The 24930-nt window shown below is 47.1% G+C and overlaps 2 protein-coding genes across 15 annotated transcripts in view; one reads left to right on the top strand and one right to left on the bottom strand.

The window, feature by feature from the left end:
* SENP8 (SUMO peptidase family member, NEDD8 specific) lies at positions 1 to 7086 on the bottom strand. 3 transcript variants are annotated; one of them, XM_063169359.1, is made up of 3 exons: positions 7068 to 7086; positions 6096 to 6173; positions 1 to 2223 (listed from the first exon to the last, which is right to left on the bottom strand). In XM_063169359.1, exon 3 carries the CDS (start codon positions 2193 to 2195, stop codon positions 1557 to 1559), a length of 639 nt encoding a protein of 212 aa, XP_063025429.1. In that variant the 5' UTR covers positions 2196 to 2223; positions 6096 to 6173; positions 7068 to 7086; the 3' UTR covers positions 1 to 1556. The 3 variants fall into 3 exon arrangements, with proteins under 3 accessions (XP_063025429.1, XP_063025427.1, XP_063025428.1); XM_063169357.1 differs by lacking the exon at positions 7068 to 7086 and adding an exon at positions 6721 to 6781; XM_063169358.1 differs by lacking the exon at positions 7068 to 7086 and adding an exon at positions 6708 to 6758.
* MYO9A (myosin IXA) overlaps positions 6936 to 24930 on the top strand; it is a 174744-nt gene continuing 156749 nt past the window's right edge. For all 12 annotated transcript variants that reach the window (XM_063169350.1, XM_063169351.1, XM_063169353.1 and 9 more), the window contains exon 1: positions 6936 to 7223. The gene's annotated coding sequence lies outside the window, so the exon portion shown is untranslated. The remainder of the gene's footprint in view (positions 7224 to 24930) is intronic.

The following is a 24930-nucleotide window of genomic DNA, read 5'->3' as shown; positions in this document are numbered from 1 at the left end:
CACAGTTTGGGCTGAGTTTTATTTGGGATTTGGGAGTGGCAGTGATGTTGCTCTGGCAAAGCCCCTCAGAGTCCAAAGGGAATTCCCTTCAGCCAGCAGCTGGATGCTGTTCTGGCTCCAGCTGAGTGGGTTTTCAGGAAGGGCTGGTGCTGGAGGCTGCTCTCCTGTCCAGGCAGTGTTAGGAGGGAGGGGAACGGCCCCAGCCCTTGTCAGGCCCCAGTGCTGCCATGAGGGTGTTTTGGGGCTGATTTCTTGACATTCCCTTGGAGCAGGGGAAGGTGAAGCCCTCCATCCCCTCTGTGCTGTGCTGCTGCACACACTGGTGGTGAAGAGCTCCAGGTTAAAAGCAATCCTTCCTCAAGGGTTGTATTTAACCCTTCTCAGCTAGGGGTGTGGTTGCTCTGCTAGACACCACCTGAGCAACCTGCTCTTTGCTTCTCACCAGGTGAGAGATTATTCCTTATCCTGCCATGACATCTCAGTTTAATTTTTATTTTCCACACTGCTAAGCCTGTCTTTAAGGAGAGGATCCACTCCAGGATCCCAGCCATCATCCAGCACAGAAGAGAAGTGCATTAAGGACTTCAAGGAGCCCACAGTTATCTTTGGCTTTTATACCTCAAACTCTGTCCTTTTGTTCTCCCTGGTGTGTTGTTTTTTTTTTTTTTCCTCTCAAGTAACAGAACTGGTTTTGTGTTATGAGCAGCGACCGCTAACAAGGGTTGGGGAGCACTGACAAACCCTCCCCGCACAGAGACGACCTAAAATCCTAATGAAAAACACCAAACTTCAAAGAGTGAGTGTTGCTTTTCATCTCAATTAAGTTTCTTTTCCTAGGATTGGCTTTCTCAGCTTCTTATTAATCTTGCAGCAGTTCAGAGTCAGGTTTTAATTTGCAATAAGAACAAGCAGGGGCGTGGGACCAAAAAAAGCCATGGCTGTGTGGCTGAGGAGCACCTGGCTGATGAAAAATGACTTTGATTTTGCCCTGTTCTTAAGTTAATTGTAGCATTTCCTTTGCAGTCTCATCTTTTTGCAGTGACATCTCAATGTCACATTTTCAGAGGTACAAAATCCTGGCTTCTAAATCCTACATTTCTCCAATACCATTAGCAGGAGGCACAAATTAGAACTGTCCACGATAAAGCACTCGGGGGCTTGGGTTTAAAGAGCATTTGCTAAACCTGGCTTAGAAGGACAATGCCTGGAGCCAACTAAAGCCACCTAATGAGGGTGTGTTGCCTGCTGGGCACAGGTGGAGAAGTCTCTTTAGCAACCTGTTTTGCCACAGCAATTACTGTAAAAATTTACCATGGAGAGGGTTTCTTTGAAAGCAAAGTGACTCTTGTCATTAGAAGTTGAAAGGCCGGTGATTTCAAGAGGAGAATAAGGCTTTTCCTGGAGGGAACGGGGTGTTTGGGGGGTGTAGCCATGCTAGAGGGGTTACATTCTTTTTCTTTGGGACAATCCTGTGCATGGGCATCTCCCTCAGGCACTGGGGGTGCTGCCTCTTGGACTGGGAAGGCAGTTTTTGGGGGGCTGGAGGTGCATCCCCATCACTTCTGTGCCAGTTTTGTGATGAGAGCTTTCCACTCTGACCTCTTCTGCGTGATGTAGGAGGGGGTGAGGAGCTGCAGCAGAGGCTCCATCCTGCCCTGGAAGTAGCCTTGGCACAGAGCCTCGGCGTTGCAGATCACGTACATCCCACAGTCGTAGCTGTTCTGCTGTGCCGGCGCCTTCTCCTCCACAAAGGTGGCTTTGCCCCCTCTTTTTCCCAGAAAGGCCTCCAGTTTCCCTGCCACCTGCTTGGCATGGGCAGAGTTGCATTTACTGTGGGAATCATAATGGGCAAAGCACTTCTTGTCCCTGAAATAAACCAGCAAGCTCCAGTGGGTGCCCCCGGCGGCCTGGCTGGAGTTGTCATTGATGGGCAGGAACAGCAGCTCCTTGCAGAGGAGGTCCAGGGGCTGGAGGAATATGGCTATTTCTTCCTGACTAAGGGCACACTTGATGAACTGGGCCACCTCGGGGCTGATGAAGCACACGCGCTGGCTGAACTCCTGGAACTGCTGCGTGCTGAAGTACTCGAAGGCGAAGCCGATGATGCGGTCGTTGAGCCAGTGCGGGGGCTCCAGCAGCGCCACGTCCGACTGCCTCAGCAGGCTGTCCACGTAGCTGAGAACCACGGGATCCATCCTGGGCCGCTCCCGGGCTCTGCCACAGCTGCAACAGACAAGGGAACACGGGGTGGGGATTGGGTCACAGCCAGGATACAGCCCGCACCTGCAGACAGCCCAGCAAACACCTCCAGTGAGTTCCTGCTCAGCAGCAGTCAGCGAGCCCAGGATTCCCAGATGGGTATCTGCAGGACCATCAGCAGATGGAGAACACACAGTGTTGGGTTAAGCAGCAACCTGCTGTGGCCCCAATGAGATCAACCTTCCATCCTGAGGATCTGAACCTCCCAACTGTGACCGTGTTCGCAGAGGTCCGAAGATGAGGGAAGAGACGAGGATCTGACTCCATGTTTCAGAAGGCTGATTTATTATTTTATGATATATATTATATTAAAACTATACTAAAAGAAGAAAAGGTTTCATCAGAAGGCTAGCTAAAAATAGAAAAAGAAGGAATGAATAACAAAGGTTTGTGTCTGGGACACAGAGTCTGAGCCAGCTTGGCCATTAATTACAAACAAGCACATGAGACCAATCACAGATGCACCTGTTGCATTCCACAGCAGCAGATAATCATTGTTTACATTTTGTTCCTGAGGCCTCTCAGCTTCTCAGGAGGAAAAATCCTAAGGAAAGGATTTTTCAGAAAATATGTCTGTGACACACAACAAAGGAGTTTCAGAGCAGCTCCTGCACAGAAACCAGGAGTGATCCAGACCTCAGGTGGTGTTTGCGTGTCTCAGTGTTTTACCTGAGCAGTGACAAGCACTGGAGCTCTTTGCTTCACTGTATTCCCCTAAATAAAAACCTTTTTGGGCTGTCTGACAGACATGTGGTCCCCTTCTCCAAGCACAGAGTGCCCCAGCTCTGTGCCAGAGGCACGACCTGTTCCAGGAGAACCTGCTGGGCCGCCAGCACAGGAGGCACAGCTGTGAGTAAGGAGTAACAAAGCAGGACAAGATCACAAACAAACCAGTTCCCGACCGTGGGAATCTTTATGACAACTGTCTACAGAGCCAGAGTAGGATTTAGGAGATTTTCCACAGGGAAATTTGATTTAGAGCCCCTATATCTACCCTGGTTTTGCCTTAGCTCTCACACCCTGCAGCCCTTCCAGGCGCCTCAGTGCTGTGATGCATCCTCAGCCTCTAGATCCTTTCCTGGCCAGGACAGGGCTGGAAATGCCACAACTTGGGACACAGATTACATGGAGCTGGTTTTGGCCTCATCCTTCCCTCCTCTGTCCCAAAGACAGCAGGAACACATCTTCAGATTTCTGAAAGCCTCGTGTGAAAGCTCAGAATGGTAAGATCACTTTAATATGATTCACTATAAATAAGTCACCAATATTCCATCAGGATAAAGAAGAATGAAGCAAATTGAGAGCTCTGTTAGGAAGAAGTAGATTCACACTTCTTATTGTGGCATGAATCATGAGGAGGAACCCTTCCTGGCCTGGGATGCATAAATTAAGAGATTTATCACTCAAAAATGTTGGCCAGGTCCCCTGGCACGTGACAGGCAAGGAGCAGAATGGATGAGGCATGGTCCATGTGTAAGAGGTCGGAAGGAAGGGCTGAGGTGAGTGCTTGGGCCATGAAACAGCCCGTGAGTGCTGGAGGATCCCAGAGATGCCGAGAGCAGGAGTCAGCAGAGGAAGGGAGCAGCCCTTGTTTGTGTGAGCCACACACAATGGTATTTGGACACGCTTCCGACCTTAATGAGCTCCAACCATTGCCAAGCTCGTGGTGCAAACCCTTGTAGTGTAAAAACAAGAAATCCCAGTGGAATCCCAGCAACTCCTCAGCCTGCCCGAAGATAGCCTGGTTTAAAGATCTGGACATCCTCCAAACATCCTGTTTGGGGGGTTTAACATGGTGAAATACTGCTGAAATACTTCTTGTAGGTGCCCATGAAATGCCCCAGATTTTCCTTTACATTGTGTTCTTTCTGCTTCATCTTCTCCTGGACATGTAGAAGTCCAGCCAATAGCTTTCCACTCCATCCAAATGGGATTAAGGGCGAGGGAAGCGTGTGTCCCGTGCTCTGTTAATTTTCCACTCTGCAGAAACACAGTTGTCTTTTTTTTTCTTTTTTTTTTTTTTTCCTGTCATGACATTTGGCAGGTTCCTCCAGTCAGGAAGGAGAGTGCAAGTGCTTAATTGCCACTAGCTACTACTTTTAATTTTATTGCCATCTGGTATTTGTGAAACTGCCTGTGAGTTCTGTGGCATGACTCACCACATGCAGCTCCAAGGAAAAAACCCTTGGGAGGCTTCCTCAGAGCCAGGTCAGGTAAGCAGAGAGCACCAAAACAAAGTGGTGGGGCTGTGAAAAGCCACTGGTGAAGTGGCTTTCTTTGGGAGAACCTCCCATAAGAGCTTAAGGTGGATCTGCAGAGGAGCCAGGACGTGGATCTGAGCCTCTGAGGAGTGTTGAAATGTGGACTGGGAGCAGCTCTGCTCAGCCACAGCCAGGACTCTCTTCCTGAAGGCTCAGGCACGTTCTGTTCAGTTTCCATAAAAATAAGAATAAATACTGGCACAGGCCTGGAACATTTGCTGGAGGTTGCCAACAAGTGTCTTGCTGGTTCATTTTATTTGCATATTAGTAGTTGGAATTTGTGCAAACTCCCTGGAATCCTCAGCTCCTCCAAGGGATTCCAGCTGCCCCATTTCCAATGCTGAGATGAGGAAAGCGGGGAGAGAGAAAGAAGCGTTTCCATACAAACACCATCATTTCATTTACAGGTTTGAAAATGGTGCTGTGCTGCATCAATAGGGCAGCAGGTCAAGTTTCTCTCACTGGAGTTATAATAATTTAACAAATTAGCTGCTGGCATCAGTGCGAGTTCAATCCATAAATGGATGGAGCTCCTCCGTGTCCGGACACAATGCAAAGCCTCTGTTTTCCAGCACTTGACCAAAAACCACCCCAAACCTGTCATTTTCACACCACTAAAGACAACAACCCTCTGCAGGTAATTGCTGAAGGCACTTGAGAGCCAAGGAATGAGACTCCTCAGTAACTGAGTGTAAAAAGGCCGTGACAGAGCAACAGGAGCGTGAACTGAGGATGAATCAGAATCCTAAAGTCTATTTTAATAAATTAAAGGTGCTAAGAACCTCCAGAGTGAATAGTTTGGGGTGACACGTCACTAGAGTTCTGTTCCTAATTTAAAGAACATGGAGGTAAATACCTGGAACACAAAAAATCCAGACTTTATCAGGGAGCAGGAGGAAGGACAGAGAAGGTTTTGTCTTTTAAAAGATCAAAAGACTTTATGGTTTAACTTTGTATTCACTTTTCCTGGAAATACGAGGTTTAGATACCATGTCTGGATAGCTGTTAATGGAGCAAGATCAGACAAGGAACATTAATTTCTATTTACCAGCAGGAGCCAGGCTGGATGACACCTGAATCTCTAGGCTTATGTGTTTCCTGACAGAGCCAGAGGAAAAACTCACAGAAAATTAAGCAATTCAACCAGGACAGAAGCGTAGTTGTCTCCTTTTTTGTCAAATATAAATAATCTTTCTGCAGCTGTAGGTTATAATTTTTGTATGATACAAGAACATCCCATTTCTGAAGGTTCAACAGGCCATGAGTGCTGAAATCAGAGGAAAATACTCCAAGCTCTGTACTCACTATGCCCAAACTTCTCTGTTCTGGACAAATTCCCCAAACCAGACTCTGTAACCGAACTCAGAACCTGTCCTGGTGTCACAGCATGAAACCAAGAGCCACAGGAACAACACCCGATGGTTTTTGCTCTCCAGGATGGGGCTGACCAAAACCTGGAGTTTAACAGGAAAAACGCCCTCAGCGAGCAGAACGCCTGAGATGAGCGAGGGCACCGGGAATGTCGCGGAGGCACCGATGGGATCCCGGCTCCCATCCCGAACCCGATGCACTCACCTCTCACCTCCCGCAGACAGGGGCTGACCCAGGGAGCAGCGGGAAGCACGGCCAGGGAATGGAACTCGCCTGGAAGACCTGGAGGCGACAGGAATTCGGTCAGCAGTGGGAATTCGGTCAGGGGAGGCGATGCGGGTGTCCCACGCCCCACGGAGGAGGAGGAGCCACCTGCTGACCCCGGTGCTGACCCCGGTGCTGACCCCGGTGCTGACCCCGGTGCTCCAGGGCCGGGATCAGAGCACCCAGCAGCCCCGGGAAGATCCCGCTCAGCCCATCGCTGCTTTTATGGGAATAAACGGGAATCACGGCACAGGAGAGGGTGCACCCGGGCCAGGCGCAGGGTCAGGGCCTGGCTGCGGTGGGAGCAGGGACCACCCACAGCACCGTAACTCACCTCCGCTCCCTTACCCATTTTACCCTTTTTTCCCCTCAAAACGCGGGCTTGAAGCTTCCGGGCCCGAGGCCGGCCAGCACTGATTCCCGACGGCTGCGGCCGCCGCGACCCCCGGGCATGGCGCCCAGTGCCGGATCCTTGCCGGGACCTCATTGGCGCTGGGGCCTTACTGGCACCGTGTCCCCTCCCGTGCCCCTCCCGTGTCCCCCGGCTCTCACCCCCGGCTCTCACCCCCCGCCTCATCGTCCGTCGCCGCCGCCGCTCGGTTACCGTGCGCTGCCGTAAAGCGGCCGCGTCGTAACGACAGGGGGCGTATCCACGGAGCGTGCCCGTGGGCGTTCCCACGGCGGGGCGGGCCGGGGCGCGCGCCTCCCTCGCGGACTGCCTCCGCCGGGCGGGCGCGTGAGAGCGGCGCGCGCGCGCGGGCAGTCGGGCAGCGCCCGGGCGGCGGCGGCGGCTGAGGGAGCGCCCGTCTGTCCGTCCGCACCCCCCCCTACCCGGCGCCCATCTCGGCACCCATCCTCGGGACCCCCGGACCTCCCTCAGCACCGAGCCCCGGGACCCTCCTTAGCACGCACCCTTGGGACGCTCCTCAGCACCAACCGTCCTCAGCGCAGACCCCCGGGACATCTGTTCAGAACCGACCTCCTTCAGCCAACGACCCTCGGGACCCCCCTCAACGGCGGCGGAGGCTGCGGCTGCGGGCGAGGGATGCGCCGCGCCCCGACACCCAGGTAAGCGGCAGCGGGGAGCGGAGCGGGGCGGGGGCCTCCGGTGCGCGCGTGGGGTGGGAGCGGCGCGGCGGGGGTCGTGAGGCGAACCCCGCCGGAGCATCGCGGGGCCGGCGGAGCCTTTGTTCGGCGGAGCAGAGCGAGTCTCCCCGGCGTCGTGGGGTCTGCCCGGTGTCGCGGAGTCCTCCCGGTGGTGTGGGATCCTCCCTGCCTGAGCCGTCCCCGGCGGGTGCGCGGTGCGGGGCGGCCCCGCGTAACCCACCTCCCTCCGCCCCGTGCGCGGCGTTTCACCGCCCGGTGCCGCTCACCCCCGTCGCGGGTGCGTTGGACACTCAGAACATGGAAAAACCAGCCTGGGGGGGGGAGGAGATGCACCTCAGAGGCGTCCCCAGTGTCAGCAGTGGGGCCGTGGGCTGGAGCCCTGAGTGTGCCTTAGCCCTGAGGCCACGGCTGTGGGCAGCGCCGCGGGAGCCGGTCGCGGACGCCTGCGGTCGCCCCGCGGCTCCGTCAGCCCGGTCCGCCCCCCAGAGCCATTCCCGGGCACCCATCAGCCGTTCCCGGGCACCCATCAGCCGTTCCCACCCGCCGGAATGAGCTGTACCTGCGTGTGCTTAGCACAGTGTTGGACTTCACGGCAGTTCCCACCCTGGCACGCCGGACCCCTGCGGGAGCGCTGCTCCTCCGCAGGTTAAGAGAGTCGATATTTCTTTCTGGAATTTTCCTAAACGTAGCCAAAACGGCCTTTGCTTTATCCTCCCAAAAAATAAACCCCTCCGACGTGACCTGCGCTAGGACCTGCCGTGAGTTCGGAGCCGGGTTTTCGGCCGCCCTCCTGCTTCTCGATCGGCTTCCTCCTCCATTTAGGTTTTCCCATCCCCAAAGCAAGGCGAGGGTGATGAAGTGGGCAGCGTGAGCTCAGCAGAAATCATGGCTTTCCCATCCCGCGCTGCAGCGCGGTCCCTGCCCATCGGCGGATCAAAAAAATAATCACGTAGCGGCAGAGGAAGGAGATTTGCTGCTACGGGAGGAAAACCGGCGCGGCGTCTAGCTCAGTCGATAACCAGGAGCTGTAATAAATCGCTCTGTAAATAGATTGCTAGGTGGAGAATTGGGTTTCTGGCCGGCTCAAGCGCTTTCCTGACTCTTTTCCCATGGGACTGCTAGGAAATGACAGGGGAGCGGTGTGTTCCCATGGAGAGGTGCATGGATGCTGCGGTGATGGGCTGGGAATCCTTAAGCATGACCTTACAAATCTGACCTCATCCATAAACTCTGGCTGGGTCAGAGCCTGTGTTATCCCTGAACAACATCATCTTTTCAGCCCCTCGCCATACAGTCACACAATTTCCCCTATGTCCTTGAGTAAACTCACCCAGTTCAATGGCTTTTCTCATTTTTTTGTTTTATTTAATTAAAATAAGAGGGGTTTCCATGCCTCTTTCCCCCATTAAGGCTCTCCCAGCCTTTGCCTTCCCTTCTGGCTGTAATTTTTGATCCCCAATACCATTTTGGAAGCTGTCAGTCAGGTTGCTGATGGCAGGGAAGGTAATTCAGCAGCCTCAGCACACAACTATTGAGCTTTTGTTTCCTGGGCTATCAATGATGATGCAACTTCATATTTTTATTTAATTTTTTATTTCTTTATGTATTTATTGTGATCAATGCACAAATCAGGGTGGCTTTAGAGATTTTTCCTCTGTGTTGAAAGGCCTGGTGTCCATCAGCAGTGCTTGGAAAAAGCTCTATTGGAATTTATCGTGTATTTAAAATGTAGATCTGTTTTGTGAAGTTATTTGTTCTCTGCATCCACTGCTCCTGTTATGATCTATAAACTCCACATTTTAAGCTTTTTTTCCCTCCTTATTTTGGGTGGGGAAGCTGCATTTTCAGATTCAAGGTATCAAATGCCTGATACGACTGCTGCTGTTACAGCATCTTTCACAAACACCAGTACTGAACCACTCAGACAATAAAACCTTTGGAATCCTGTGCTAGGAAAATCTGAGTGCTTTATGCCTAAATTTTATGCCTAAATTATTTGTATCTGGGATCTTTATGGTGCATTTTGTGAGCATTGATCAGTTTTGCTGAGAATGTCAAGCACCTGAGTTCGGGCAATGTGAAACTCGAGTTACCCGTGCAGCCTTAATTTAGCTTAGTTTAATTTAGCTCGTGTCAAAGTATGGCTGGACTTGAAATCTTCATCCTCTGCTTGGTTTTTTGGAGAGCAGTATTCTGCTCTGGATGGAAGAGCAGATTGTTGCTTCCCATGCCTGCAAGTCAACAGGGGGAGTACTGGGAGCACAGGCACAGTGCTGGTCCCTCCGCTGGTTTTGCACCAAACTGGCAAGGAACCCAGGGCTCACCATGGCAGCCTTGACACCACAAGTGTCCTGTAGTCCTGAGGCTTAAATGCCTCAAGTCTGGGGAAACCAGGAGCAAACTGCCAGTGTCTGAAAGGGGTGTACAAGGAAGCTGCAGAGGGCCCCTTCATCAGGAACTGTAGTTCCAGGACTGCCAGGGAGTGGGGTTAGATGGGATATTGGGAAGAAGTGGTTGGCTGAGAGGGTGGTGAGGCCCTGGCACAGGCTGCCCAGAGGAGCTGTGGCTGCCCCATCACTGGAAGTGTTCCAGGCTGGGCTGGACAGGGCTTGGAGCAAGCTGGGAGAGTGGCAGGTGTCCCTGCCCATGGCAGAGGGTGGAACAAGACCAGCTTTTAAGGTCCCAGTCTGGGATTCTGTCATTGGAGTGTGACCAGAGAGTTTCTGAAGTCATTTGGGGTGATTGGTTTTGGTGAGTGTAGCGTGGCCATTTTCTGCCCACTTCTAGTTCTTGCTCTAAACCGTGCAACTTTTGAACTCAATTCCTTTAAAAATACATTTATGAGAGAGCAAACAAGGTCGTTGAACCACTGGAAGCATCTCAGCCGGTCAGACTTGATTTCAGAAATTCCTGCGTCCCCTCAGTTTGTAAATAAAAGGGAATTGGCGTTCCCGCTTGCACGCGAAACACCGGGCTTGAACCCACGTTTGTTGTGTCCTTGATGAATCCCCCAGCTTGGGCCTGGACTCTGGGATGGCTGGGTGCAGGTTTCAGCTTTGGAACGTGGTGGTTTTTGTGTGTTGAGGTTTAAAAGAGCATTCTGAATTTCTCAGGCTTTGTCCTGCGTGCGGACGTTTGCTCCACTTCCTCTCGAGCGAACGGGACTTCTCCCCTCTCGACAAAGTAAACATGAGCATAAATATTTAAAGGATCACGGTTCAAGTTTGCAAATTGGAGACTTTCTCTAGCATTCCTTTGGACAAAAGCAGTAGCACTGGAGGTTTGGGATGTGTCTGGGTGCTTCCCTGCTCTGGGGAGAAGCTTGGTAATGCTTTGGGCTTCACGCTGCAAAAATACTCTGCTGTCTTTTCAGGTTAGATGGCTGTCATTATCACAAAGCTTGGGTTTCTTATGAAATTTTAAGGACAAAATGCTGCTGATGGGATATCTATGGATCATTGGAATTGAGATTGTTTTTGTGGAATTTTATTTTTCTTTTACACAGGCCAAAGTTTTCCATAGGTTTTGGGTATACGTGTGAAGGCACAGGTGTTCAGAGTTGAGACTATAGAAACCAATCATGTGCAGCTCTTGCCAGATAAAGGATAAAAACAGGAAAAAAAGGAAATGGAATAGTCCTTGTTTTTTTTGGTGACTCATTTTAATATTAAATCTTGTGCTGTGTTTGACAGGTTGAACTTCATGGTGACAGATATGTCTCACTCCTGTGATTGTGTCGATGTCTTAACCTCTGTGTCTTGGAATTAAACTTTTAAAAGTGGAACTCAAACCACTTGACCTCAGAAAATAGGAAAATTCAGGAGGGAAGGCTATTGGACACGGATTTTTAGAGTTGAATTAATTTTTGTGTCTGTTTTTAAAATATTATGAAGAGTTGTAGTTTTGTTAGATGTTGTGGTAGCGTTTTTCTGTCTGTGGAGAAGAATCTGTGGATCCCTTTTTCACAAGTACCTGTGGAAAAATCTTACAGATGAGGTGAGAATTCCCCATCTTTGCTGCAATGGCTTTTTATTCCTAACAAACCCCCCATGATCTTAATTCTACCTCTGATGGAGGAACATAGGCTCACCTGGGTCAGAAGGGAGCTCAAGAGGTCACTTGGTCCAAAATTCTGCTCCCAGCAGGATATTCTTCAAAGTCAAATTGGGTTTTTCATGGCTTTAGGTGTCTCCTGTCAGTTGTGTTCCACCTGTGGTTTGTGGGCTGCAGGAGGAGAAGGGAAATGAGGTGGTTTGAGCTGAGTGCAGCATTCCACTTGCAGCCTATGGAACTGCTGCTTCCCACTGCCCTTCCATGAGTTCATCAAGCTGGAATAGTCACAGGCTCCAGTTGTGGGAGGATCTGGCCTGGCTGAAGTTAATTTTGGGAGAAGAACAGGGTTAGTCCAAGTCCATTTGCTGATAGTCAGCATGAAGCTAGCAAGTGGCTCCACAGTGTTTTGATGGAAACTCCTTGAAGATTTTCTAGGCTAAATGAAATAAATAAATAAATAAATACCTGTGCTTTAAGGGTTATTGTAATTCTTCTGGTTACTTTCTGCTCTTCAAGTCTTGCATTGCAGTTTCTCATTAGGCATGGATGGGCATCCCTTTGCAGAGGGGTGAGATGTCTCTTTTTGCAGGGTTCTCATATGCCTTTGGCTGTTCACACCGTGCCAAACCATGGTTGGACAAAGCCACGGGTCATAGTTTTGGGCTCTGTTGGTGTTTTTAGTCAGCCCTTTTTTAGAGTTTTGCCAGGAGCCTCATGAAGAGACAGAGCATGGCCTTCAGCCAGGTGAGTGTTTTGCCAAGGGAATGGGGCTCAGGAGTGGAAAGGCTGGGGTGCGCTGAGGGTGCTGGGGTGGGATGGCAGTGAGGCTGGGCCATGTTGGTGCCATCATGGAAAACAAAGGAGACAGGAGCTGATGAGGCAGCCAGTTATCCTGGGCAGATTCACACTGTGTCCACGTTTGGGTATAGATTCCTGTGCTGTCTGTGCATTAAGCACCCAGATAGAAGCTTGAAGTTTGCTTGGACCCTTTGAGATCAGCCTCTAAATCCTCCCAAGGAATATTGATATTCCTTAGTTGGATCCTTTGTCTGCTATGTGAGATCACATGAGGGGAGCTCAGCCAGCTGTGTCTCATCCAAGCTCTCATTTCACTCACCTACAGTGATATGTTGCTTTTTCTGCACTTAAAACAAGATGCAGGCATCGCTCTGCTGTGGTCTCCTGTCATCTCTCTGTTGGGCTGTGGTGTGTTTTTAAAGATCCCTGCCAGGTCATGGAGGAAGTTTATGAAATCCCTGTTGGTGTTACAACCCCTAGGGATAGGTGGTCCCCTTTGAGGGACCCCTTTCAACCCTGCTAGTTTTGGTGGTTCCAGCTGTCTGCTCAGCTTCTCTTGGAAAAATCATCTTGGTGTCCATCCCTGTGACTTGCAGGAATTACTGCACATCCCTCTTAGGAGCAGTGGGGAGCAGAGCAGAGGGCTGTCCTGCTTGGATGCTGCATGAAGTAGCAAAGGAAAAATGTAGCTTAAAATAAATAGCCAAAATATGTGGGTTTCAGTATAAATTTTGGGTCTTATTTGCTGGTCTCTTCACCTTGAATCACTTCTGGCATCACCCAGATGACCTTGAATCCTAGAGTTACTCTTGGGATCCCTGTTCCAGATCTTGGCTTTTGTCCATCATGCACAGATAATCTGAAAACCTCTGTGCTGTTTTTTAATCAAAATTCTTTGAACTGCCTTCTATTTCTTGCAAAGCATAACCTTTAAAAAGGTAGAGTATCATGGATATGCTGTATCATGGCTGAGCATTGATGGAAGAGGAGTGTTTTATCCACATAGATCCATCTTTGGAAAACCTGAGGTTTAAAACCAGCTCAGACTCTGAACGCTTTTGAGAGACCGCCAAGAATTCTTTTATTGTATTCAGCACCTACAGGGTTGGTTTGGAGGGATGAACTTACAACAAGTTAACTGAAAATATTTACTTTAGTAGACTTCCGTAACTCTGCTGTCTTTTCATACTTCACGTAAATACATAGACCAAAATAAAAATTCTCCTAAATGTTGCCATTTAAACTTTCATGGCACTTGTCTATAAACTGTTAGGTTGGTTTGTGCTTGTTGGGTGCACAGGACAGCCTCCCTGGGGAGGAATTAGTAAATGATTTAATTGTTGAGGAATGTGGTCCCATTAGGCAAAAAAAAAAAAAAAAAAAAAAAAATAAAGACCGCAGTGGATCGTTGGAAATGTTGCATTTGATTATAAATGAATTTTTTGGAAGAGGGAGATGATGTGGGTAAATAACCCTTCTGGAGGTTTCTTTGAGTGCAGAAGAGCTGGTCTCTGCTCCCTAATTCACCAATTGCCTCATAAATGAGGCATCATTATGTGGAATTTGTTGCTGCTAGTGGTGGCAAGGATGGCTGAACCACTCCAGCTCAACAAAGGCACTTGGAGAGATGTTTAAAAGCAGAGCCACTGTTTCTTTTGCTTCTTTTCATCCGAAAATAAAGATCCAGCCCTGCTGCCAAGGGATGCGGCGGGTCCAGGCGCCTCCCTTGGGATTGGGGCCCCACATGAAACGTGTGGCTGGGCAAGGAGGGCACCCCGTGTTTGTGTGGAGTGTGGCTGGGCAGGGAGGGCACCCCGTGTTTGTGTGGAGTGTGGCTGGGCAGGGAGGGCACCCCGTGTTTGTGTGGAGTGTGGCTGGGCAGGGAGGGCACCCTGGGCTCCCTCCTTGCCGGGCAGCCCTGGCACAGACGCCCTGCACAGGCAGGCCCCTGGCAGGAGAGCCGGGGATAATCTTATCCAGAGGCACTTGAGCAGGTAGGCAAGGAAAGGAGATAGCAGGACAATGCAGAGCAGAGGTCAGCTCTGAGGTGCCTGCAGCACATTATGAGCAATCTTGAGTTCCCCTCAGCTATGAAGAGAATGAACTTTACCAAAAGCGATGGAGGAGTCTGGCTGAATCCACAAATCCTTTGCTGCTCACTGTTTAACCTCATTTGACTCCGGGGGGTGCCAAGTGCACCGTGACTTGTCAGAGCACTCGTTCCAAAATGCAGTTCCCTGATCCAAATGGTCTCACTGCAGTCCACAGGGATTTGATTAAGGAGTTTATTAGCATTGATAAACATTAGCAGCAGTATTTCTTCTTCTATCTTTAAGAAATGACTTGCCAAGAAAGATGACTTGGCAGCTGTTGCCTGTTCCCTGTCCCACGAGTTTTGTGGACTTGTGCATTGTTCCTGGCTCCATTCTCTTTGTAATTCCAGGTGGGAGCTGCTGCCTTCCAGTGTTTTCTTTCTGACTTCAGCTCTCCTATTCTGTGTTTCTTTATTTTTGTGAAATTCCCCCTCTAGAGCTGTTCACCTGGGGTGAACAATACAATAAATGAGGAGAAAAATATATTTAAAAAAACCAAAGAGCACTTCCAGCAAATGGGATAAGGAGAAAAAATGAGCACAAATGTTCATTTCTGAGGGAGTAAGGATTCATTCTCCTACCTAAAAGTCTTTGCTGAAACAAGGGGAAAAAAAATCCCTGCTTGAGTATTTTCCTGTTCCCACAGAGGGAAGGTGTGAATCTCACCCAGGGTTTGCTGGCTTGGTTTTAGCAACATTAGGGGTTTCCTCCTGTGTTTTTTTCTCTTCAGCTCAGTTGCTGGAAGACTGCTTTCATTTTTGTTTTGTAGGGGAAGATGTGAAACCTGAGGAGCAAAATCTAAATGAGATGTTTAATGCAGTTGTTGCAGTCCAAGGAGTGGCCCTGCATGAAACTTTTTCAATTGCAGAAAAAACTCATTTGAAAACTCAGTGTGAAAGTAGCTCAGTCTGATATTCACGGTTCAGACTGTGTGGTGGGGACATTGTGATTTTCTGTCTTGTGTTGAGTCTATTTTTAATAAAAGTGGAATCCTTGAGAGAATATATCACAAAAATAATTGGAAATGAAAACCTGGAGACATGGATGTACAATGGTGTGGGTGCACCTTTTCTTTTTTATTATATTTTGAAGTATTTTGTGTATTTTGAAGTTTTTTTCCCCTGAGCACAGACTGTCCTCTACACTGAGAATGGTGTTGGGTTTATTTTTTTCTCTTCTTGTAGGACTGGGTCAACTTTCTTTTCTGTTTTGGGAGCATTAATCTACATACTTTCTTTTCAGGTATGCTCTTCAGGGGCTGCGAGGGGGCAGGTATTCCAAAAACTTGAACAGTTTTCCTTAGGTGAAGGATCATTACAGGTTCAGGTGCTGCTGTTATTAGCAAGACTCCTGCCAGCTGCAGTTTAATTTTCTAAATGTCTAAATGTTGAAATTCCAGATTGTTACACAGGTATGTGTGTTGGAGTGCTTTTGAGAGGCTGGAACTCTGGACTGCTGGGATGATTCTTAACTGATGGAGTTGATGGATTTGAAGAGAATGTCAGTCTGGGAAGTTAATCACCAAAATCATTAAAAAATTCAACCTGTTTGGTTTCTAATGTAATGTGGGTGCAAAATGATTGTAAAGCTGCAAAGTCAAGTGAGAGAATTGAGCAGAAAATGGTGACTTAGAGAGCCTGGTACACACCAGGAGACCTTGAGATGCTTGTCCTGGTGGGCATCACCTTCAGGAGCAAACTTGGAACCTTGGGATGGGGGATGCAACATGGAGGAAAACAAAACTCAAAACTAACCAGAAAATTCCTCTGGTTTGGGTTTGGATTGTACTAGCTGGAGCATCATCCTTTGGGGAAGGCTGAGACAGAAAGTGCTGTGGTGGCACTGAGGACCTGGTTAGGCCATATTAGACCTGAGATTATCCCATGTGTGTCACTGGGATCTTCTGCTTCATCCTGCTCTTTCTGGTGCTCAGCAGCTCTGAAATCTGGTCCTGAACTGGATTTTGGGGGGTTGTTTTGCCTTTAGGGGTTTTTTGTTTGCTTTCTTTTTCCCTTAATACCTAAAAGGACACCCAGCCCTGGTCAGCTGGTGGGAATCACCTATTGTAGAGGCAAGTAGGGAAGCAAAATCTCTATGGTGGCATTTGCTTGCTGACAAGAGTATTTTTAAAATGCATTTCCTTTCCTCATTCTCAACGTGTCTTTTAATTCCTCAAGAAAAAAGGTGTGTGGCCTTCTGGTGCCTTAGCAGAGATTGGAATCCTCTGTGTTTGGCGCGTGTGCAGAGATCCACAGGGGAGGTCTCAGGTGTGTGAATTTTGGGTGGGCAGCTGTGCAACTGTGTGTTATTTTGAGGAAAACAAGTATTTTGCTCATGTTACAAAGTACTGCTGAGGGATTAGTGTTGCAAGTGAAATTTTGGGTTACCTGCTTTGCTCACTATAATGTGCTGAAGAAGTATCAATACACACTTGCTCTTGCTTTTTTTTCTTTTATTTTCAATTCTTAAACCTTTTGTTGTCCTGAAGCTGTTGATTTTCAGGCAAAAACAATACGAGGCAGTGGCTGTGGTCTGCAGGGTGGGGCTCAGCAAGGTCTTGTTGCTGATTCCCTTTGCTGGGAAGGGCTAATTATAGAGACAAACTGGGGAAGGAAGAGAACGGGGTCAATTAGAGCATCCAGCACAGTTTCCTTTAAATTAGAGGTTGGGCTAGAGAGATAAAAAAAACCCAAACCCCAACGTTAAAGAGGCACAGAGTAAGACTTGAAATGCTCTGGCACACAGCGAGCTCAGCAGCTACAGCAGATGTACTGCAGTTTCAATTTTAAGTAAAGAACATGTTGGATTAAGAGTTTTATTGCCAGAATTGCCAAATTGAGCTGAAAAGACAGAGGAGATGTTGCTACTGCTTTTATTCTTTAACATGCTTTTGGCTTGCAGTAGGTTGTGACTGAATGAAGCAAAGAAATACCTCGCCCCACTGTTGATTAAAATGGTTTTTGTGGGAAAAAAGGAATTAATTTTAAGTCTTTAATGCTCATAATGTTATATTTTCATAAAAAGACTACCTGCATCTTTGTACATGTCACATGGATCAGTTTTGTCCGTGTTTTATCCCTTGTTGGAGAGGCCACCAGGGCTCAACTTTTTCTTGGAGCTGTCTTATGGCTTTAAAAGTTTTTTTTTTCCCTGGATTTATGCATAAGCTAACTCAGATTAGAGGATACAGTATTATAGATATGGTGCAGACACAGTACAAGCTCCGGGCTCAGAGCTCTGCAGGTGTGGAAAGCAATAAACCCCAGTGCCAAGTCAGTGAAAAACCAAACTGGAATTTGTGCAAGTCGGTGAAAAACCAGAAAAGCCTTTATGGTGCTCTTCCCAAACGATCCCTCAGTCCCTTAACACCTCTTGCCTCAGCTTTTAGGGCAAAGCAGACCCTCCCCATGTCTGCCAGGTGTATTTTCTTCCTCTTTGCCAGATTGCTGTGCAATTACTGGGATTGCTGTGCACAAAGGGGGGTGGCAGAGCAGGGAGAAAATCCCCACAGCTTCATCTGAGTGCTTCAATCCAGATTGGCAAGTTCCTTCTGCCGGCGCTGTGACTCATCCTGGGCTTCCTCACTGCAGGCCACCCCTGGCAGGGCATCAAAGGAGCAGCCCGTGCTTCCAGGCTGGAGCCCAACCAGGATCTTCCTGGAGCAAGGGCTGTTGTTGTGGTCCTGGGATCTCTCCGTGTGCACAAGGTGGTGAGCTGATGCCAAATCTCAAGGGAGCTGGTGATAAATGTGATGAATTGGTGCTGAGGGTAAGAAGGTTTCTACTTTGAGCAAGGCTCGTGCCTGTGCAGGGGGTCCTGCCCAGCCAGGGGTGGGCTGGGAAAGGCCCTTTGAGGTCAGTGCCACAGCCAGCAGAACTGTTTGTTCACTTCTGGTTCTTTGGGTACATCTGATATGCAGGGGTTTAGTGTGGCAGTTAGGAAATTCTACAGCAAGGAAGGAAATTTTTATTTTTATTTTTGTTTTTCCTGAGGCATAGGTTGAGGTACTCTTTGCTCAGGGCTGTGGTGCAGCAGAGACTCCTGCCCTTCTCTCCTTCATTCTCCTGGTAAAACTGACTCTATATATGCTTCTCCCTTGTTTTTGGTTCAACAAACTTAGCTCTAAATCTTTGCAAGAATAACTTATTTTTTCATTTGGAGCAAAAACTGAGCAGCTCCACCAAGTTTAGGATTGTGCCACCAGGACCTATTAGAGCCTGCAGGATGTTACTGGTGGTTTGATGTGAGAACACCCTCATGAGTTCTACTCTTATTTTTAGGGATTTTTTTTTCCTATTGAAGGGCTTTAACATTTCTAAATGTTTTGTAGGATTTCTAATATTATTTTATAAATTATTTGCAGTGTTAATAGCATTTTTAGGCTTTTTCTACCTTTTTATTATATCATCTATGTGCCCACATTACAGTCCCAGGTCTCTTGTGAAGTTGTGAACACTTTTACTGTTTGAGATGGATCTGTAGGGTCTACCAAGGACATGTAAGTCTTGGAACATATATTCTTCATTTGTAGGTGTAGAGAAAAGCTGCAGAGAATATGAAAGGGATGTATAAATTTTTAGAGGATGTTTCTTTCAAATGTCTGGCAGGAGACTCTTGGAATATCATGAAAAGTGCTGGTTTTCCTTTTTTTTTTTTTTTTTTTTTTCATTCCTGAATAGGCTGGAACTGGAGATCAGCATCCTGAGCTGGCAGAGGAGTCAACCTCTTGATAGTGATCTGGAGTTCTGTGTGAGGAAGAGCCTCAGAGTACAGATTAAAAATGCAAAGTTAATGCAGTGAGGATCTATTAAGGTGCAAGAGAAGAGCAACAAAATCATATAAAGCAATGACTTTTGCTGCAATGTCCTGGCAGGTCAAAATTTCTCAGATCAGAGGGAAGCTGCTCTGCTGGCTGGGATAAGTGCCTGGAAAAGGAGCTTTAATTTTTTTTTTTTTTTAAGGAAGGATTTGCCCCCCTCAATTTCTAATTCATACAGTGACATTCTAAATACCAGATCGTTCTGATTCCCCTTTTGCTTCCGCTTCACGTACACATTCCTGTCCTTGTGATTATTCCATGTGTGTGACAGCATCTGCAGCACATGGATGGGGTTATGGTTTTCATATCACCTCCTTGTCCTGTGTCTGTCTCCTGCCATCCCTGGGGTTTTGGAGAGCTGCTACAACACTTACATTTCAGCAGTTTTTCTCATTTTTTTCACCTGCTGTCTGCACGTCAACTCTGTGCTTTCTCTCCTTTTTGTTGTACAACATTTTGTCACAATTTAGGACATTTGAAAACCAAGCTCCCTGTTTTTTTTTGGTAAAGTCATCAAATTGACATTTTTATTTCAGATTGTTTCCTGCAGAGCCCTGAGTTGATTTTTTGCCTGTGTGTGATGAGTCAGCACAACTGTTGAGCTTGTGAAGCTTCACTGATTGCAGAGTTCTGTTCTGCTGCTCAGTTTTTCAGTTAGCCCTTTAGCTGAGAGCACTTAAATGCAAAGTATTGCAACTTGTCATGCACTCAATGCTGAGTTGGGTTCAGTTCTAATTAAGATTTTAGATGGTTGCCTGTAGGTGCTTGTATGTGAAAACTGCCAAGAGAAAGCCACTGCCCGGGGTATGATGTGCTGAAGGAGGTAATTCTTTGTTAGGTCTGTGATTTTTAAGTGTCTTATTTAATTTTGCGTGGACCCAAGTGTCTGAACATGCTCAGTGCTGCTGCTGCTGTATTTTTTTCCCTCCTCAGCCTACTCAAGATGTTAAACCCAGCTTTAATTTTCTCCATTTCCTATGATTCTCAGTTAACCCTCTTTTCAGGAAATCAGTGGCTTCCTGCAGGCTATTTCTAGTTGCTGCTGGCCAGCTGAAGTGAGGTGATGTCTATGCACTGAAATATGATGAAACCCTCAGAAAGATTTGTTTGGCTCTACCAGGATTAGTTTTTTTTTTGTGAGGCATTGTCGAGGTGAAAGCCCATGGCAGCAGCACTTCATTAATCTTATTTACTGGTGTTTGAAGAATATCTGATATTATTGTCTGTTCCTTCATAGGGGAAATCTAATCTCCACTAGAATTAGCCTTTGTAATAAGGCTCCTGCTTGATAAACGAGTCGACAAATATTGGGGCCTTGCCACCGAGGGCTTTATCCATCGCTGAGATAAAGCGCCCGGGCTCCACCGTGGGTTATTTATGCATGGAAAACAGACTTATCAGCATTCCTGAATTGCCCCTGTTGCAGAGAGCGGGCACTCCTGCCCCTAAACAAAGCCTCATTTAGCTCAGTGCCTTCTTCCCTAGCCCAGGAATGAAATATTTTCCTGTTTCCCTGAGCGGCCGGTATTTCTGGCGCTGCCCGTGGCGTGCACGCAGAAAACGCGTCAAGAATCCGCTGGCTGTGGGCAGATCCCACATCAGGCCAGGCCTCGCAGGGCTGAAATAAGCGCAGCCTGTTCCCTCGGCGCCTACACGACCTGGAGAGGAGGAGGAGGAGGATGGCAAGGGTCAGGAGCAGATTGTTGCCCTTGCAAATAAAACCTCTCATCCATCCTGCAATCCTGGAGGGGGTCCTGGAGATCCAGCACACGGAACGAGTGAGTTGAGCTGCCTCAAAGCTTCAGTGACACAAGGGGTTGGTGTCGGAAGGTGTCTGGTGTTGGAAAGAGGGAGAATAAAAATTATCTTAAGTTGGATTCTTCTGAAGTGTCTTTGTGACTTTCCAGACTGTTGGCCATGTGGATTTTTTTTGCTTTTTGGGTGAACAAATTGGAGGGAGAATTGCTTCCAGAGGTGGTCTTGTAGCTGATGGCAGTGGAGTTAATAGATGGAGGAGGTTTCTTCCCGCCCTTTCACAAAATTCCTATTGAAGCATGGTGTTATGGGGGAATTCTTTGCAAAATAACACCAGGACACCCCTTGGAGAACTCCCCTTTAGCCTCTTGCAAAGCCAGCCCATGACATGGCTATGTTCAAGATGAATCTGAAAAAAAAGATTTAAAGTTCTTCATCATATTACTGGAGATGAAGTATCTATTCTCACTTCACCCTATTTCTATATAAACTCATTAACTGATTTTCTCTGCTTTGTATTTTTGCTAATTCATATTTTCAATGCCCTAATGGGCAGTTTGGTGTCTTCAATGCTCATCTGATTGAATCATTCTTTGTGTTGGGTTATAACAGTGCCTCCATTTGCTCTGGTTGTGGTGTGGAGTGAAGGGAAACCTCAGAGATTCAACGGGATGTTGGGAGAGAGGGGACGGGGATGTAGGAGGCTCTGGTTGGACAAAATCAGTCCAGATCATCATCTGCCATCAAGTGGGACATACAACATAGTCATCAACTTGTGTAATTTTGGTGGAGACAATTCAAAATTCAATTTGAACACATCATAAAGTATCCACATGTTAATTTTGAAAGCTTCTGTGTGTCTGGGTCTTGCTTGGTTTTTCCTCTCATTCATGCTCCTGTGAATGTTTGCCAGCAGAATTCATGGGACTAAAACTTCCTAACATCTGGTTGGCCTTGCTGCAGCAATCATCTGCCTGTGTTTTTCACCTTAAACCTGAACTGGTGAACACAGTGCTTAGGTATGGGGAACATGAATGAGAGGAAGAACATGAATGCCCTCCTTTGGAAATTTCCCTAAACCTTGATGTCAGATGCTTTGTAGGTGTCCCAGCCTGTCAGGATTTCTGGTGGTTGGTGTGATGGGCATCCACTTGACTCATTTGGACAAGTTAACTCCTTTTCTGCCGGCCTGATCCAAAGTCAGAGTTTCACCATGGACATGTTCAAGCAGATTTTTGGCCAGCTGCTCGTGCTGGTGGCACATGAAGTATAAAAAATACTTGCCATCCCTATAAATGTTTTGAGTTGTCTCCATGATAAGCCCACCTGAGTTTTGGGTTTCCTCATTCCCAAACACAGAAAGCAGTGACCAGATGATCACAGGGAAGGAATGTTGGAGGATGTGACCTCCTCTGCAGGAACGTGCTGTCCCTGTTAATTGTTTTGGCTGAATCCAGTGCTTCTCATTTTCTTCTGAAAAAGCAGCTGGTTTAACTTCCCCTAGTGACACCACCCAAAAAAACCCCAAACCAGGCAGTGAAGGACACCCTGAAAGGAGATGTCACGGGGGGCTGTGGCAAGCACCTGCTGGGATGCAGTTAATTTTTTATAAAATCAAATTAAAAGCATGTTTGCCACAGCTGCTTGCTGGAGGAGCTGTTTTGATTTATGTTCTTGCATCCTTTGCTTCTGAGATGAGACCCAGCATGGCAGAACGATGAGGTTCGGGGGAATATGAGCCAAACAGATGCACTTGAGAAAATGGAACTTCAATCTTGGATTTACTTAGCTCATTTCCTGGTGTCATTACCTTATCCTGATGATGAATGTGCCTAGTTGTGGGATCCTGCACTGAATACATTTTGAAATGTTTTTTTTTCACGCTCCCTTCTGTGGATCTCATCACGCAGCCGAGTTAATCCATTTCAGGCACTTTCATTTCCATACCATATGTTCTTCAAGGCGTTCTGCAGGGATAATTATGTGGATATCATTCACTTCCCTTTGTCCTGCCAAGACGTGCTCTGCTTTTCAGGTACAGGGGGAGGCACGAGCATCTTATTCAAGTCTCGATGACTTTCTGAAGGTTCCATCTCCTGGTGTCTGTTAGAGGAGTCAGGAAGGACAAGCATGAGGACAAGGAGATCATGTACTCACTCCAGAGCGTTTATTAGACTGACTTAACACCCCGTCCTGCTAGTGGGATGTTTTCCTTAAAGATCAACCATCATTTCCATAACACTAATTATTGGGGAAGGTAGGAATGTAAATATTGTGGTGAATTTAAGGGCTCGAGGATCTTTCCTGCTCAAATCCCCCTAGCTAAGTGTTAATGTAAATTATAAAAGTGAACTATGTGCTCAGAGAAATCCCAATCTCTTCTGGGATTTTTCCTATCTAACAAATAGTGAAGAACAAACTCAGCTGAAATTTCAAGTGCCTGCCAAGGCTTACCCAAATTACTGAAGCAGACAAATTTAGCAGCATTTGGATGGTACTAAAAAGGCAGAAACCTTCATTGTTTAAACAGATCTGTTTTACCACTGTCTTTGAGCAAAGTTTGTTTCAGTTGATTTGTGTTAGAGGTGAACAAGTTGTCCTTGGACTACAGAGGTGACTGAAGTTTGGAGGAAAAAATATTCTCAGTTGGATTATTTGGTAATTTAGACTAGGAAATCTCTTCCTTGCACATGCTTCCATAGGGTTTGGAGTTTTTAAACTAAAATTTGATTTTTAAAAATGATGAATAAAGCCAGATTGAATGCAAACCAGAATGCCAGTGTATTTTCTAACTTGACAAAGCAGTGCAGCAAGAACACTTGTTTACCACATATGACTTATTTTTACTGCTTTTGTAGAAATTATGTCCTTTAATATAAATTACAAATTCGTGGCTGTAGTAGAGAAGAAATGTTTTGAAAATATGTCTGCTGATAATTGCCATTATAAAAGAGACTGAACAATGAAAAAGGGCTGGTGTGTAATGGCTGGTGTCCCTTCCCATGATGGGGCTGGAACAAGATAATCTTGAAAGTCCTTTCCAACCCAAGCAGTTCTGGGATTTTTATAATCACTGGGAGCAGCTTTATTCCATCAAATCTATTGCTGTATTTTAGACTATTGAGGCTGAAACCTCTGCAGAGTTGATTTCAGGACTGTGGCTGGGATCTTAGTGATACAGGGATAAAGGTGACCAGGGAGACCTGCAAGGAGGGATGACAATGGTTAGACAGTAAATCAGTGAATCCCTTCAGTGGTAGCATTTTGGAAGATGGAGATGCAGAATTTCCTCATGGCAATATCAGAGCCTGGGGTGACTTATGGTGGGAGGAATCCCAAACCAGCAGGTTATGGAATGTGAGGAGAAGGAACTTGGTCTTGTCTTTCACTCTTCATTAAAATAAATAAAATTTTAGAAATCCCCAGACCTCTGTTTCAGAGAAACATGTTTTAAAAAGGGCAGCAACCAAAAGCCCTCATCCATTAAAAAATTATCCTTCAAACCTGATCATCCTTTAAAGGTCAGGGGTTAAGGATGTTTAAGGCAAATTGCTGATGAGTTTTACCACAGATTCCATTGGAAAGGCTCAAGGAAAGTGGAAAATCCCTGAGGCTCAGGTGTAAAGTCAGCAAGGACAAGCAGGAGAAGAAGGAATGGGTTGCTCTGTGTCTGTCAGACCCGAACACTGACAGCACAAACACATTTATGAACTTAAATGTCTGGGAAATGTTGGCTTGCTTTCTGCCTGCAGCCAGGGTATAGACAAGGATAATGATCCTGCAGAAAACAGTTTTTCTGCAGAAAGGGACTTTTGACTGAGGATCAAAGGTAGCACAGGGTAGAACACCAGTCTCCTGTCCTGAGAAGTCAGCTGAATCTCAGGTTTGTGCTCTGAACTGTGCTCTGTGACTCCTGTGCTCACCATATAGGTGGACTTGGTATATTGGGGCCAGAATTTTATAGTGTGGTACATGAGTAAGGGCCCATTGTGAACAGAAAGAATGTTTCATATCATTTTATGTCTCAAAAAACCCCCAAACTAATACAGCCACTGTGAAAATAATCAGGGATGGTAAAGAAATCAGGTCTGTTTTGTCCTGTCTGAACAACCTGGCATTCATCTGACAAACCAGGACAAGTCCTCCAAAC

Source organism: Melospiza melodia, chromosome 15, assembly GCF_035770615.1.
Source record: "Melospiza melodia melodia isolate bMelMel2 chromosome 15, bMelMel2.pri, whole genome shotgun sequence".
Lineage (NCBI taxonomy): Eukaryota > Metazoa > Chordata > Aves > Passeriformes > Passerellidae > Melospiza > Melospiza melodia.
This window is presented reverse-complemented; position numbering and strand designations above follow the sequence as displayed.

Bases quoted from the DNA above. Each gene is read 5' to 3' on its own strand.
- SENP8 (XM_063169359.1), bottom strand. From the start codon at position 2,195: ATGGATCCCGTGGTTCTCAGCTACGTGGACAGCCTGCTGAGGCAGTCG.